This window comes from Hydra vulgaris, chromosome 09, assembly GCF_038396675.1.
Source record: "Hydra vulgaris chromosome 09, alternate assembly HydraT2T_AEP".
Lineage (NCBI taxonomy): Eukaryota > Metazoa > Cnidaria > Hydrozoa > Anthoathecata > Hydridae > Hydra > Hydra vulgaris.
The window spans coordinates 55,378,488-55,397,500 of NC_088928.1; the positions used below are offsets into that span (position 1 = coordinate 55,378,488).

Here is a 19,013-nt window from a genome sequence, read left to right on the forward strand (position 1 = left end):
AGCAACAAAGATAATGCAAAGTTTCAAATTTTTATAACTTCAAAAAATCAGTAGAAGACATCCAAATTGCACAGCACAATCTGATTGAAATGAGATTAATTAATAATAGATTAATTATAGGGGGATTTATTGACAACTTTGGGAACTAAATCTAAAATAAATATTATGCAAATTATTCTTGCAGATTGCGCAAAAAATTCCAATTAGCATGAGCGTGTTAAAGAATAAATGTAACAAATTAAAATGGTATGCTTTGATATATTTTAATATTTCCTTCATAGCTAAAATGTTTACCATAAGACTCTAACGCTATACCTAGTCTACAGGAGCAGCCGAAGAATGGTAGAGACAATTAAGATGGGTTTAAAAGCTTATTTACAAATATTTTATTAAAATGATAAAATTTCATTAAACAAACATTTTATTAGAATAATACTGAATTGCAGAACAATACTTAACTATAATGTAAAAACAATACCAAAGTTATACTAAATTACAGAATACAAAACAACAATAATAGTTAGTTATGAATATATATATATATATATATATATATATATATATATATATATATATATATATATATATATGTATATGTATATGTATATGTATATGTATATGTACATGTATGTGTATGTATATGTATATATATATTCATATAAATATATGTGTGTGTATATATATATATATATATATATATATATATATATATATATATATATATATATATATATATATATATAATGATATTGCATTTGAGAAATTAAAAAATATTGTACTAGAATAGTCTTATTAGCAATACAACTAAAGTTTTTTATTCAAACTTATTAATTTTAAGCAATGTTAAATTTTTCAACAAACTTAAAAGAATTAATTTAATAACCCAGCAAACTCTCTATGCATGGTTCATGCATGATTATTATTGGATTATGATTAGCACCACTGCGCCAGTGATGCGGTTTATATACCAATGATTTGCCTTAATCATTTTATGATCAGCAACACTGCAGATTTTGCCAGTCTTACTGTTCTTGTGCCGATTATAAACAACATTTGTTACAGAAAAAAAGTACACAATTGCAAAGTTACATAACGTCAGCTTCCTTATTATTTTTAAAGTTTTGATTTCAGATTATCGTATATATTTTCAGTTAGCAGTCGTATTTGTATTATAAAAACAAAGGAGAAAGATTATAAAAAAAATGATGCAGCTATGGATGATATACCAGCTAAATTATTAACTGTATTAAAATAATCATTATCTTAAGTACCTACATTACTATAAATTGCTATAAATATAATAATAAATGTAATTACAATCATTATAATTTTTTTGTATTACTAATTTATGTTATTTTATAATATTTTTATATTACATTATATTTATAAGTTAGTATTACTACATAAACAAACTAAATTCATTTAATTTGTATACATTTAGTTTGTTAAGGTGTTGTTGAAAAATAAAAACGTAATCCTTAATTAGAAATCATATAAAAAAGTATACATGTTTTGCATCTTGTTTTTTTAGAAAAATCTTTTGCTTTGTAGCTATATTACATAGCAAAAGAGTTGGCAAGGAAACTGAGATCTTTTTCTTTCCTCAGTGTATTAAGGGCATGAGATCTAATGTTGTTTTTATTCTATGATACACTACACATCATCGTATGGTAAGAAAAATATTGTTCATAATGTTCATATTTTAAATTATTTGTTGTATCGTGCAGAGAGATTTAATTGTCGTGACAATGTTTTAGCTTTTTTTTTTAGAATGATCCAAAATCTTCACACCAAATGGCAAGAAAACCAAAGCAACTTATCAATTGTTAGTATGGTCCTGAAAGTAATGTTATTTCAAATCTTCCAATAATTTTTATTTAAAAAATATCACTAAAATAGACATCTTTTACAATTAAGCACTAAAAACAATTTATAATCATGCGTTAAAGCTTTTCGATAACTTTGGTTAATTTAGCAATTTTGAATTATGAATAAAGTCTTATAGTTTAAACTGAAGAAAGAGATTGTTCAAATCTTGACATCTTGAAATATGATAAAAGAACATAATGGTAAAATAAACTGCTGATTATCAAAAATATAAATCCTTTCTTGATTTTTTCACATTACCTTCATCTGATTCTAACAATTTTAGAGTTTTTAATCTTGCTTCTAACCAGTACAAAGCAGATATATTAGAAATACCATTTAAGTTTGTTTGGCTACCATATAAAAAAGAATCTGATGTTGTTTAACCAATTTTACACACCTCTGTAACAGTAGTTATTCATTAATGTTAGATTATCTTATTGCACAGTGGGCAGAATTCACTTTTACTGGACAAAATTTATAACTTGTCATATAAAAAAGATTTATAAACCATTTTTGCACTGTTTACTAACTTGAGGATTGCAGTTTCAATGTTGACATTAGTTTTAATTTTGGGTTGCTATGGATACCTATATTGCTTAGCAACCATTTATTTTATTAACCCTAATAAATATAAACTGGAAAAAGTAATAACTTTATAGGATTACTCCCATAATTACCGCAGTGAGTACTAGTATGAAACTAGGCTAATATTAATGTGGCAGGCATTTAAAAAATTTAATACATTCCCAAGGACTAATTTTAAGTATTTTTATACAGTTCCAGGGCTCTATTTTATATTTCATGAAACTGCTACATGATCCATATAAAGAGAAACCTAAAACTTAAACTTTAATGTGTATACAAAAACATAAAAATTTTGATTTGATGAAGTATTTTTTGAACCAAAACTCATATATTCTGATAATTGTAAAACAATTATCAATTATCAAACTATTATCAAAAATATAAAAATTTTGATTTGATGAAGTATTTTTTGAACCAAAACTCATATACTCTGATAATTGTAAAACAATTATCAGAACAAGCTTCAGCTTCTTTTTCTTTACCATCTTGGTGCAAACTACAACCTGATACAATCAACAGTTCTTAAGATGAATATGATGCAACTAATAATGTCAATCTTTGTTTCTTTATTTTACTACTTAAAGTATCAAAATTCACCTGGGGCCTGCTAGATACTACAGTTGATAAGAGCAGAGTTTTCTTTATCAATAAAAGCAGTTGGTAGAATTTTCTCATTATTAATTACAAATTGAACTGATATTGGTTCATTTTGTAGCAATTGTTTGTTACTCTATTCAAAACAAATTTTAGAATTTTTCCATATATACCTTTGTAAAAGATGCTTTATGAAATTAGACAGGTTATTATTTGTTGAGTTATGACATTTACAAATGCATCCAAAATATTAGGATTAGCTAAGCTCAAGTTTTCTTGTATTAAATAAGAATAAATATCAATATTTGCATGTTTTAACTATATAAAAATATGAATTTCATTTACAAAATCTTATAAATAGGTACTTTAAGATGTATTAATATTAAAACAAGATAGTAATGTTAGTCTTGCTGAGTTAGTAACACTAGTCTTTCTAATATATTTTAAGATGTGTTAATATTAAAACAAGTTATTAAATCTAGTCTTGCTGAGACCCAATTATTATATATCCATTTAGAATGAAATACATATAATGTTTTCACCACATAAAATCAGATACATCATTTAACTTGTAAAAATCATTATTAGAGACCAGGCAGACATCTGCAGATTATAAACCAAATTTATATTGATAATATACATAATTGAACAATATGTTCCAAGCATTATCACATTATCGTAATGTTGCTTCTCTTTCTCTTTTCTACAAATACTATAATGGGCACTGTTCTAAAGAGCTAGTGTCTCTTGTGCCATCTACTAAAATTCATTCTCATGTTACTCATCATTCAATTAAGTCTCATCCTTTTTCTGTGACTGTTCTTTGGAATTCGCTTCCTTCATCTTGCTTTCTTGATTCATATAATTTGCAATCCTTTAAGTCATCTGTCAATCGTTATCTTGCTCTACAATCTTCATCTTTTTTCTTCCAGTAACTTCCAACCTTAATTAGTGGTTGCTTGCAGCCTTGTTGGAAGCAAAGATGTTTAAAAAAATAAATAAGTGAAATTTTAACTAAAAAGAGTGCTTAAAATATCCTGCTATTTGAAATCATTTTATTTGACATAACTGACATCCAAAATAGTGTTGTAATATCTCAATTAAAAGATAATACATTTTGTTAAATTATGCAATAAAAAGAGAGGTTATAAAATTAACATTTATTCCATGCTTATTACTAACACAAAAAATATTCCCAAATAAAAAAAAAATTTTGAAAATTTTTTTTTTTTAAAAAAAAAAAGCTTTTTATTCTGCAGCTTACAAGCATACGGTATGATGATTATACAAAAATATGTACATTTTACAAAAGCTGAATGTTTAAGCTATAAAATGGTATACAATAATGAAATTTTTGAAAATGTATTTTTTTTTACTTTTTTCCATCAACTGGCTAACTAAGTATTGTTGCAAAAAATCCTATAAATTAAACTTATTGACTTTGTATTTATCTTTTTTTATATTTAATATTATTAAAACATTTTGTTTAAAATTTTTTTTAAAGTAATAGTTATTTTTTTGTATAGAACATATTCAGGTGGTATGCTATGGTAATTTTTAAATGTTGTTTTTTAGGACACTCAGTGTCCTAAAAAACAACATTTAAAAATTACCATAGCATACCACCGATGCAGGGCCCGGTGCAGAATAACCTTGTGAGTCCTTAATATTATTATAGTACATATATGTACACATATATGATTTTTTACACATATTATTTACATGCGCACTACATTTTAGTTGAATTTAACAATGGCACTAAAAATAGTATAATTATAAGTCACTAAAAATATTATTAATAAATAAACTAACATTTCAGTCATCAAAATTTTCTTTAATAAATAAAATAACAAAAAATAGAATTATATTGAAAAAATATAGATATATTTAATACAAAGAATTCTAAATTTATCTCCTTGCGTGCTTTATGGCAAATTTGGAGATAATATCATCATAACTTAGTTTTTGGCTATTTCTGACTCTATAGACAAAATTGCTTATGAAGTAAATCTTTCTTGGCTTATAGTAGACCTCAAATAATTTTTTATTAACTTTAATATTGAAAAAGATCTCTCTGCTGAAGCAACTGTAATTGATAAAGTTAGTATAATTTTAAGTGCTGTAACAAAATTTGGTTATAACTCAAATAGATTATTTTTTAACAAATATTGCAGTATTTGTAATATTCTGAAGTTGGAAGGCAAAACGTGGTAGTGGTGTATCGGTAGAGCGCTTGCCTCGTAACGGAGAAGTTTCAAATTCGATCCCCACCATGTCCCTGGTAGTACCATGCTCAACTTGTTTCTCTGCGCAGCGGCCTTGTTTGTCAAGGTTCATGTTTCAGAGTTAGAGTTGAGAGAGGGTTGTAACCACAAAAAGTAGCCTCCTCGACTGTAGTGGCCCTTTCAACTTTGGGAAGGTGAATGATTTAAAAAAAAAAAAAAACTCGGTGACAGATTTTGAATTTCATTACATAAATCAATCACATCAATATCATCTTGCAATATCATATATAAATCTTTATAATATTATATAAGTTCATCTTCACTCATGTATCCGAACTATGTAAAAAACCATACAATATTTCATGTTTTATATGTAAGGTTTAAATCTTCTCGTGAATGAACATAATTACATTATCAACAACAACACGATAATATTGAATTCTAAAATATTCTTCTTGTTTTTTAATCGAAAATATAAGGTTTTCTTTTATTCTATTTTTTTAATTTTATTTTATTCGGGGCCTTAAAAATTGTGGGGTTTTGTGTGACTGCACCACTTGCACCACCCTCCAGCCAGCTCTGTGTATATATATATATATATATATATATATATATATATATATATATATATATATATATATATATATATAAATATATATATATATATATATATATGAATATATATATGTATGTATGTATGTATATATATATATATATATATATATATATATATATATATATATATATATATATATATATATATGTATGTCTGTATGTCTGAATATATGTATGTATGCATGTATGTATATATATATATATATATATATATATATATATATATATATATATATATATATATATATATATATATATATATAAATAAGTTTAATTTTGCTGTGAGCATATATTCAACAAGAGTGCTCAATGAATGATATCAGAGCTATATAATTGATTTTTTGACAAGATTAAATAAAAATAACTACATGATTTTTTACTACTAAAAGTTTCATGCGTTTAGCAATCATCAGGTAAAAAATACATTGTTTTTTTCGTTAAAAAATATACTCAATAAACATCGTGCCGTTCAAAAACAATTATAAAACTATAACTATTTGTGAGCTTTATAATTGTTCAAAAACAATTATAAAACTAAACTATTTGGTTTGGTTTTTTAATCTTTGGGCTCGTGGTTGTCAAGCAAGAACTTGTTTTCGTGACAGCACTTAGAAATAATTTCTGTTTTTTATTTAATAATTTTTGCGTACCTTTGTATGATATTATGCAAAGTTTTTCATGAAGGCAAAGCAAGCATTTTTTTGTTACATTGCTGTAGGCGGGGACTTGTTTAATTATTGACCAAGTTAATTTTGGTGTTATTTTTAAGTTTTCTTTTATCTGCCATATATACTTTGATAGGGTGGTTGAATTTTTCATCTTTTTATTTGTGAATGAGTGTTTGTGGTTAGCCCATCTTTTTTTCCATTCACCTTCTGCTAGACCAATATATACTTTTTCTGGGGCGTTAGGGGGGATACTATACATTTATAAATAACATTAGAGGCTCTACATTTTCCTATTATAGGGCAGTTTTCTTTCTTTTTGCAATTGCAGGATGGGTATTCTTTTGGTCTTTCTGAACTAATTTTCTTGTTGTGGCTTTTTATTATACTTTCGATATTTTTGGTGCAGCTGTAACTCAATTTGATGGTGTTTCAATTGAATAGTTTACTTAGGGGGTGGGATGTTGGAAAGTGTTTGTTGATTAAGTTTAGGAAGCTATGTCCGACATTGGTAGAAATGCTATATATACAATATATAAAACGCTATATATAGAATATATATATATATATATATATATATATATATATATATATATATATATATATATATATATATACATATATATATATATATATATACATATATATACATATACATATATATATATATATATATATATATATATATATATATATATATATATATATATATATATATATGTTTATATATATATTATCATCTTCATCATAATAAATTGATAGTTTTTTGTTTTATTTTTATTGGCATAAAAAGCTACATGGTTGTGTTAATTAGTGATGAGGATATAAGTTTGATCATATATTATTGTGAGTTTTTTTATTTCTCAATGATTTCATTATTAAAAATAAAATGATGAACTATTTAAATGTCTTAATCTAAATTGAGCAGTTTGATAGGCAAAAAAAACTTTGGATAATAAGAAATGTTAGCTTATGCATGAACCAAATAAAAATGATGATCAAGCTTTAACATTTTTATAATACTGAACTTTGTATTTGTAATGTATATAAGCAACATGTATTATTTGTGATATAAGTATTCGAATAACTGTTTATTGAAATGTAAATTATTTACTAATTTATAGCGTATTGCTAAACTAATGGAGATTTTAGAGTTCAAAACAGAAAACATTCTATTTTTATTATTTCTATCTCTTTTTGAGATAGGTAAACGTCGACTTATTTCATCTAAATATTCCAGCTTTTTATTAAACCTTCCTCTTAAGTTAAACTCTTAGATTTGTTTAAGTAATGGTCATTATTAAAGATAAAAAAATGTGAAAAACAAAACGAGCTAAAAGTAACATAAGAATGAGCAATTGCTTAGCAAAAGTTAAATGCCGGCTGAAAATTAGTGTTTAGTGCAAACATGATTAATTAAATTACCTTGAGATTTTTTAAAACACCTATTCCTTTCAGTTTTTCTATACTGTTGTAAGAGATCCATAACTCCTCCAAACTGTCAGCAACTACTTCCTTAAAAAAATAAACTAATACAAAGATAAAAAAGTAAAATCACAATAACATCACAATGGTAAAGAAAGAATTTAATTACTTTGTATTCTAATTTAAATAAAAATATAAAAATTATAAAACATTTTAGAAATTAAATCTTTTTTTGATGGTGCAGAAATAAACTAATCAATGAAAAAATCCATTACTGATTGTTTAAATGGTTATTTAAATTTTTTTGTCTGCTTGATTCTAATCTGATATTGCCTAGTTTCTAACGTAGAGCAAATGCTTAATGTTCATATGATTCTTGAGAATCATATGTCGAATTTGAAAAATATTGTTAGAACCTAACTCAACAAAGTGAACTAGAAATGATTAAATTCATAATTATATCTTAAAATTTCCAGTAAAAGCTTTAGTATTTCTTTTTCTTTTATACAAGCAATTCTTTTCAACCTACTCAAGCCCCATCTTTCTGGAAACTTGTAAAAACTGTTTTTTTGCCATGATGAAACCAGGACCATCCCTAGGGAGAAAAGGGCATTAGAAATATATAACTGTATTATATTCTTACAAAAAATTTCTTGATATTGTGAATGCCAAATACCAACTTTTCTAAAATGAAATGAAAACCCACAAAATATGAAATAGTTCAAAGTATAAATGTTTTAAATGCAAAAAATGTACAAAATTTTCACTTAGTTAAACTCTAAATAGCAGTTATTTTTCAAATAATTTTTCACTTCAGAAAGTAAAATCAAAATAATAATAAACATCAAATTAATACTAAACAACCAAAACTTTAGTATAACAGTATGTTTATTTGCAATTAAACTTTGATGTTATGTTTCTTTTTTTTTTAATTCCCTAATAGAACCTTTAAGTAACTTGTCTTGAATCCATTTTTAACACTTTTTATTGCTATTTTCAAGAGGATTTTAAGTTTGCTTTCAGACAATTAGTAATAGAGTTAATTTTTTACTAATTTGAATTTAAAAATAAACACTTTTTATACAAGCAATGCTCATTAAAAAAATTCATCAATAAATTCAAAAAAAATATGCAGATAGGATATCTTACCATCAATGGACAGATTAACACATCAAGATGATGATATTAAAACATTTTAAGAAATCTTAGACCAACATGCCCTCTATAAATGCTCTCTATAAAATCCTAACCAATCAACAAAATAAATTCAAATCAAACCCAACAAACTGAACAAATTAAAAATTTATGAAAACCAAAAATATTTATACTAAAAATAAATTATTTTCTCATTTTAAACCTTACTACAGTAGAATCTCGTAAACTCAGACTCTCTGAGGGAATATGTCTATTATTTGACTTGTGAATATATCAATAAGGCAAAGCTTTTTGTCAAGATTTTCAGATTTATCAAATGTTGTTCAAATTATATAAACATTATCTAAATTAGTTACATATATATATATATATATATATATATATATATATATATATATATATATATATATATAATATATATATATATATATATATATATATATATATAATATATATATATATATATATATAATATATATATATATATATATATATATATATATATATATATGTATATATACATACATATATATATATATATATATATATATATATATATATATATATATATATATATATATATATATATATATATATATGTATATATACATACATATATATATATATATATATATATATATATATTTATATATATATATATATAATATATATAATATAATATATATATATATAATATATATATATATATATATATATATATATATAATATATATATATATAATATATATATATATATATATATATATATATATATATATATATATATGTATATATACATATATATATATATATATATATATATATATATATATATATATATATATATATTTATATATATTTATATATATATATATATATATTATATATAAAAAAGTCTGAAATTATTGTTTGTTTCAATGACTCAAACAACTCTTTTTTAACAGCTTTAATGCAAATAAAACTACTCTTCCAATTTCACCAATTTGAGTAAAAATTGAAAAAATAACAAAGATTTCAATGGCCTTACTAGCTTCTTCACTCATTGGTTTTATCACCAGCTCATCAGTAAGTTCATTTTTATCTTCTTCTTCTTGCATTTCTCGGACAACTACCTCAATAATATCTTGAATAACTTTTTTATCTGTTCTTTATCTGTTATTACACTTCCATTTTACCAATTCATTAGCAACAACCTTTAACAAACCTTTGTGAGTAAAGCCATTTGGAAAAAGATCCTCATCACACTGAGGTAACTGATTGATTTACCATTTTAATGCAGGAAAATATTTCTCACCTATGTCCGGTACTCTTTACTTGAATTATGCTTTGCGGAACCACTTAATATAAGTGGTTTCTGAAACTTCATTCCAAGGATGAACAAGCTATTTTATAGCATCAAATAAAGAGATTTATAATGAACACATTTATTTTTTGTTGTTGATTGCATATACAATATTGTTTATGTTAATTGTTAATGAGCCCTGTACCTTCAAAATCTTGTCTAAATAAATATAACTTAATCGAAGCTTAACCAAATTGAAGTTATTTGCAAAAATATTTAGTTTGTTAAATTATATTTGATACAATAGAACTTAATTAATTTCGAACATTTAAAGTTTTAAATTTTTAAATATTTTATTTTTGTATTATATGCACGTAAAAATTTAATTTGTAATTTAAATCAAATTTTTTCTTAAACTTATGACAAGCATTGTTTCTAAAGCCTTTGTAATATTATAAATATTATAAGTAACTCATTTTAAAATAGTATTTTTTCAGATATTTTTAAAAATTCTTAAGTCATTCTAATCTTTAAATCACTTTTGTTTGATATAGGTAAACACATTTAAAAAGCAATGCATAACAGGTTAAATCCTTTTCTCAAAAAACTTAATTGATTTTAAATATGGATTTTGTACCAATCACTTCACAACCCACACTTTCATTGAAATTACTAAATCAACTAGAAAAGATCTCAATAATATTTTGCATACAGTGTATTTGAGTTACAAAAAATTTACAGCATTTGATACAGCATATCACTGCATGAAAAACAAAGATTACTTTAATATTAGAGGCATGCAATATAAATGGTTCACATATCCACACAACAGGAAACAATTTGTTTTTATCAATAACTCAAAATCTACCCTTTTAAAACTTACTAACGTTGTCTCTTAAAGTTCATTAATATGACCAATGTTTTTCCTTCTTTATATACCAGGTCTATAAGTATGAAATGAGCGTTTTTTTTTTCAAAATAAAAAATTATTTTCTAATGGAAAAGTAAAAAATATTTTATTCAAAGTATTCGCCATTGCTTTCTACACATTTTGACCACCTTTCTGGCAATTTGTGGATACCATGCCAATAAAACTGATGTTTTTTGAAGCAAACCATTTGGAGACCCATTTTTCCACTTCTTCGTAGGAATTGAAGTGTTGCCTATTCAATGCATGTTCTATCAATGAAAACAAATGGTAGTCGGAAAGAGCCAAGTCTGGTGAATATGGCGGGTGAGGTAACTCTTCCCAGCCAAGTGATGTTATCGTTTCCTTGACTGCTTTTGCTGTATGACTCGGAGCATTATCATGCAACAAAATTACCTTTCCGTGTCTTCTGGCCCATTCTGGTCGTTTTTCGATCAATGCATGGTTCAAATTGATCATTTGTTGTCGGAAGCATTGCGTATCAACAGTTTTGCCAGGTTTTAGAAGTTCATGATACACCACTCCCTTCTGGTCCCACCAAACACAGAGAATTGTCTTTTTTCCGAACCGATCAGGTTTTGCAGTCGATGTTGATGCTTCTCCTGGATTTACTCATGATCTTTTATGTTTGGGATTCCTAAAATGAATCTATTTTTCATCACCAGCCACAATTCGATGCAATACTGACTTCCTTTCGTGTCGTAACAGCAACATTTCACATGTGGTTTTTCACTTTTCCATCTGCCTGTCATTCAATTCATGTGGTACCCATTTCCCGCACTTTTGGATCTTTCCCATAGCTTTTAAACGGTCAGAAATTGCTGGTTATGAAACATTTAACATTTCTGCCATTTGTTTTTGACTTAAAGTGTCATCTTCATCCAGTATTGCTTACAATTCTGTGTCTTCAAACTTTTTTGGTGGTCTTCCACGTTCTTCAATTCGCACATCGAAATCATTATCTCTGAACTGTTGAAACCATCTTTTGCATGTTGCTTCCGATAGAGCATGATCACCATAAGCTTTGTTAAGCATTCGATGCAATTCTGCAGCACTTTTCTTCAAATGAAAACAAAAAATTAGTGCTTTCTGCAAATCATCATTTTCTGGTACAAAATTCGACATTTTTAACACGATTAAAAATTATGATGTCGTTTATACAATGACTTGATGTTTACTAAATATGTTTGACAGATGTCATAGCAACAAAATTAAAAAAAAATTAAGACCCGTTCACAACAAATGTTCTCTATCAATACATTTGTAACTCGACGCTCATTTCATGCTTATAGACCTGGTAAATAATCTTAGTACTCCCATAAGATTTGATAATGCATGGCACTTTGCTGGGGAAACAAATTTAATACTAATTAATAAATCAATAAAAAAAATTACATTACCCATGATCTAGTCTATCTAGTTTAGTGGCTTTGTTCCGACAAACTTTTTCAAAATTCTAACTTAGCAATTAAACTAAGCAGAAAAAATGACATGCTGTCTGAAGTCTACAATTATTTTAATCTTGTAACACTTTTGAACGTGTAAATTTTAGCTCATACCTAAGATATGCATGCTAAGTATGAGGACAATCTCATCAACAAGCTCTTATGAAGTCTCAGAACCAAAGCTTTAAAGATAATTTAGTTCCAGAATCATAGTTTATTATATAGTTCCAGAACTATAGTTTTTTATTTAGTTCCAGAATCATTGTCTATTATTTAGTTCCAGAATCATAGTTCATTATTTAGTTCCAGAATCATAGTTTATTATTTAGTTCCAGAATCATAGTTTATTATTTAGTTCCAGAATCATAGTTTATTATTTAGTTCCAGAATCATAGTTTATTATTTAGTTCCAGAATCATATTTTATTAAATGATGAATAACAAAAACACATTAATATGCGAACCTTCTTATCCTATTAATTTCAATACTTTCATTGCACATTTCAGTCATTATTTTACATATTAAAAATCTTGAAATATTCAATCCTATAAACTCTATAGTGTTTTAAATTATTTCTCACCAAACCATTAAGATTTTTAATACCATTTCGACCAAGTGAGAGAACCTTCAAATTTTCTAAATGACAAAAAGTATTTTTATTTTTAAATGTCTAATATTGTATACTTAACTCTCTCTATACAAAAACATCTTTGGGAAAAACCTGAATAAAAAAACATCTATATATATATATATATATATATATATATATATATATATATATATATATATATATATATATATATATATATATATATATATATATATATATATATATGTATATATATATATATATATACACATGGGGAATTCCACACCGATGTGTTAAGACATTAGAGAAGATTTTACAAGAATAAAGTATTGCTTATGGTTTTGAATAACTTTTCCAAATAAATATGAATTTGATCTAACATATTGCACCACAAAATGCTGTCAGAACTTATGTAGATTACTTTTTATTCAACTTACGGTGCCTAAAAGTAATGTTGCGTTCAGAACAATAAAATTAAGCAAAACAAAAATAGCATGTACTCTTTTAAAATTCTCTGAAACTATAAATGCCAAACATTATAAATGGAGTTATTCTCAAACATTATAAATGGAGTTATTCTTAAACATTATAAATCGAGTTATTCTTAAAGCATAGGTCTTAAATATTAAAATAATATAAGGTTTTTGGTATCCAAACATATATTACGCATAAATTTGCTTAGTTAAATCAAAAGATATATATGTTGCGGTCAGACAAAACCATTCGTTGCGCTCAGATATTCTGTATTTATAACAAAACTGAGTACATATATTTGTTCAACAATGTGTATTTACAATGTTCAACAGAAAGGTATACCAAGATACTCATCTTAAGCTATTTAAACAGTTGACAAGGTGTTCTTTTGGGAAGTGGCGGAGAGATCCAACAATTTTGGATCCTCAGTTGGAGGGTAAGCTTAATGCTTAAGTGTTAAAAGTATTAAGTATAACAATCTTTGATGTAGTGAATGTTTTAAAATTTTTTCTAATTTCAACAGATGACATTTCAAAAATAATATGGCCTATCAAAAAAAAAAGTGGTGATGTTTATGCTTAAGTCTTATTTTGTATACTTTGATGATAGTCTTTGATGAGACTTACTTTTGTTATTAGGGAGACTATTAATTGTATTTTTGATGATATATTTACATCATTGTTGAAAATGGCTGATGTTATGCCTTTCAAAAGGACAGTGTAGCCAATATATAGAGCTAGAGTCCGATAATTATAATTCTTTATGAATCAAAAGATTTTTAATTATTTTTATACCAGCAAATTTTTTTATTTTTTGAACCTCAATTAGATGTCTGGTTGTATGTAAATTGAAAATGAGCACTTTGAATTCGCTTCACAAATCAGTGTCTCAAAAAAGCAGGCAAATTAGTAAAATTTGTTGTATGAATTCAGTAAAGAGCATTGTTATAACTTCCCTGTTCTAAAGTCATTTCATCTGCACCATCCACCAGTTCCAACTAGCATTCAGTAAACTTTTTATATTGATGATTACCAAAATGTTTACAAAAAAAGAATCATACACTCTTCACAGGGTGGATTGCAAGCAAAATTTTGATGTATGGGTTGACCAAGTATAGTGGCAAGTGAGTTGATCATAAACTGAAAATTCGCATGTATAGCACACAGGCATACATTTTCTGGAAATTCTCTTTGGAGCCTAACATAAAATAGTTTGCTCGAAGCGAATTTTGAAAATTTCAAAGTCACACCAACATTGTCATTCTGGAATATTCCAAATGCTTCCTTCTGTGTGAATACCAAATGACAAGTTTGTCTTTTCTACCAAGTGACTTTACTGATGGTAACATCTTTGGTGCCTGACAGGAAATATTGTCGAGTTTATAAAATTTAAGAATTAGTAGAGTGAGACGATTCTTCTTTTCTATAAGTGTACTACTTGGTCCATCATTATTAAATACTCGCAAACCAATCCTTTTGCCCACTTCTACAAACATGCCAACAGTCTTTATCCGTTGGTAAATTCTTCATATATTGCTCATTACAACTTATATAAATTTAACAATACAAATGTCACAAAAAACTACAGAATAACAATAAGTTACTAATAATGGTGTTGCGTTCAGACAAATTTTTTAATCTTCTGACGTGGAATTGCCTCTATATATATATATATATATATATATATATATATATATATATATATATATATATATATATATATATATATATATATATATATATATATATATATATATATATATATATATATATATATATATATATATATGTATATATGTATATATGTATATATGTATATATGTATATATGTATATATGTATATATGTATATATGTATATATGTATATATGTATATATGTATATATGTATATATATATATATACATATATATATATATATACATATATATATATATATATATATATATATATATATATATATATATATATATATATATATATACATATATATATATATATATATATATATATATATATATATATATATATATATATATATATATATATATATATATATATATATATATATATATATATGTATGTACATTCTTTTGACAGGAAAAAATTTTCTCTGCAACTAACATTTCAATAAGAAATTCACTTAATGTGATTTTTTATTAATTTAGTTTTATCCCTTTTGGTACTTATGCAGCTATTAGAAAACCCATGCTGACTAGCATAGGTTTTCTAATGGCTGCAATAGGTTTTCAGAGAACCACTAGATTAAGGTGAAAGGATAGGATGGTGTTTAGAAAAGTGGAAGTGAGTAAATTTCAGTGACGATAGTAACTTGAAGTAAAAAATAGAAAAAGTAGAGTTCTTGTTAAAAGATTTAAATTAGTATTAAATAAGTATTAAAAAGATTTAAATTAGTAGTGTAAATTAGTAGTTAAATTAGTAGTTAAATTAGTAGTAAATTAGTAGTTAAATTAGTAGTGTAAGATTTAAATTAGTAGTGTAAAAATTAGTAAATTAGTAAAGTATTAAATTAGTATAGTATTTGCTTTGTTGTACATACTGATTGATCAAAAGAATGAAGGTGGTTTCAATAAATCCAAGCAAATCTATTTGGGTTTGAAGTCCAAATAAGTTCCATATATAGCTTGAAGCAAGAACTATATAATTGAATAAGAGCTTCAACCAAAACTTGCAACAGTCTTGCTAAATTGATGCAAAAAAAAAATCCATTCTTTGCAAGAAAGCATGTAAAAAATACTACTTTAATTTTTTTTATCAATAAATTTTTTTATTAAGCTTGATAATGCTTTTATAAACAATTGTATGTTTTAGTATGTCATCCAAGATTTGTTAAACAAAAATTTCTCTAACAAATAAATGAAAAATAGTTTTTTTTTTTTTTAAATGATACTTTAAATAATCTTTTCTGAGTTTAGTGACTGCTGAATTTTAACACAAACAACACTCAGTTGTCTGCTGTTAATAACTATTTTAGTGTTGTTGAAACTTCTATTTTGATGAATGACAACACTTTGAATGAGTTCTCCCGTTTATGTTTTATTGGATAATCTGTTGGTACTGACCATTCAAAGAAAACATATAAACAAAAAATTGGCGATTATCTAGCTTACAGCTATTTGGAACAGAACCTAAGCAATAAGAGCAGCAAAAGACAATTGAGTAGTATATTGCACATTTCATTCAGCATATGAAAATTGTCTATTTCTGCAGATTTACATTTCTCAAGCGCTTTCAGCTGAGTTTCGATTGATGTTATTTTTAAAACATTTTGTCAATAAGTGCATAAGAAGTGCTACATGCCTCAAAAGATAACACAGATAAGACCTGCTTATTTAAAACATTTGTCATTTTTACTGGATCAATCTTTAGAATTCCAGTTTGGTCAACTTAAGTGTAAAGACTTGAGTTGATCAAACTAGAACTGAGCAATTTAATAAGAAATTGTGATAAGAAACTCTTTCTGTTTTCTATTTGTGACTTTTATTGACTTTTGTGACTTTGTGTTATTGACATTTGTGATTTGTGTTATTGAATTTTGTGACTTTGTGTTATTGACTTAGTGACTTTGTTTTATTGACTTATGTTTCTACATAGGATTGTTTGGCATGTAAATACAACAAAATATTTAATTGTTACTTATTATTGTAATCTAGATTGTATTATTATAATCTAGATTAATTCAATCAGGCTAGTAAAAAGATTTATTTCCCTTATTTCAAATGAAATTTGCTTTTACTATTGCGAACCCAACTCCTTTTTATTCATCTTCTCTGTTTCTATTGTATAGTGTCTAAAATCTTTCTAAATTTACTATTAACAAAGATGTAAACCAAGTTTCCATTATTGTATCACATATCAAAAGGTAGAACTAACTTGTCTTACATTGTTTATTCTGTTGTTACATTGTTTATTACATTGTTATTGTACATTTATGAACTCGTAAATTTTTATTTGTTTACTGCTAGTGAGATCAGAAGAAATAAAAATACTTTCATAAGTTGGCTTCTCTTTTGATAGTTTTGCTTTTGATAGACTTGGATTTCTCTTTGATGTTTCATTAAAAATAAATAATACCACTCCAGGCTTTTCAGCATTTTATATACTTAATCTTTATTGGAATGCAGGAACGACTTGTACATTTAATTATCCCAAAAATCTATTAATTTTATATCCCTTTCTTGTTGTTCTTCTAAATTATTTTTATTTTGAGACGGACAAATCATAAACATTTACTACCATTAATTATTCAACAGGACTTTTTGATATTGAACTTGAAGTCAACCAATTACTACTCAAAGTTACAACACTTAAAAATGACAATTAGAAATGATTTTTGTTGAAATTTTTTGGTTCCAAAAACCACTAAATGTTCTTTTATAATTTATTTTAAGAGTGACTTTCTGTAAAAATAAGTAAAAAATATACTCTAAAAAAACAACTCAAAAAATTTTTACTATAAACTTAATTCCAAATTTATTACAAAAAAATACTTATTGATTCTCTAAATATTGGACCTTAAAGTTTGACAAACATTCTAGGGATATTGATCTAATAGTGTTAAAATCATTTTTAAACTTGAAAATAAAACAAACTATATACTTTCAATGGGTATTTCACCTGATTATTATTTATTGGCTAGTTTAGAACAAAAAATGATAAAATAGGTAAAGTAAATGTTTCTAAAATATATCATATATATTTATAAATATATATATATATATATATATATATATATATATATATATATATATATATATATATATATATATATATATATATATATATATATATATATATTAGGGTGTTTCTTATTTGGAGTTAAAAAAAATTTTTTTTGTTTTTCAGTGGGCCACATACTGAAATGGTTCATTTTGGTGAGAAAATAAATGTGTAAAAACTTCAAGGGGAAAAAAACATTTTTACTGGGCGCTACCAGTCATTAAAATTTAAGGCATATTTTACTATGCGCTCTTAGTCATTAACATAGGAAAAAATCGTAAAACTGATGGAGACTGGTTATAATGACTCATTTACTTGGTACACATTTATTACATTACTTATTACATGCATTAAAAACATCCATTTTCTGTCATTGCATTTCTACTAATTTATTTAAAGACAGCAATAAAGATGCTTTTTTACTT

The 19,013-nt window shown here is 25.1% G+C and overlaps 1 protein-coding gene across 1 annotated transcript in view; it reads right to left on the reverse strand.

Moving 5' to 3' along the window:
* LOC100212662 (dynein axonemal light chain 1) overlaps positions 1–19,013 on the reverse strand; it is an 84,372-nt gene that overhangs the window by 19,071 nt on the left and 46,288 nt on the right. Inside the window, exons 5-6 of the mRNA XM_065806090.1 lie at positions 13,369–13,424; positions 7,979–8,068 (exon numbers count right to left, since the gene is read on the reverse strand). Of these exons, the coding sequence (XP_065662162.1) occupies positions 7,979–8,068; positions 13,369–13,424 (146 nt within the window). The remainder of the gene's footprint in view (positions 1–7,978; positions 8,069–13,368; positions 13,425–19,013) is intronic.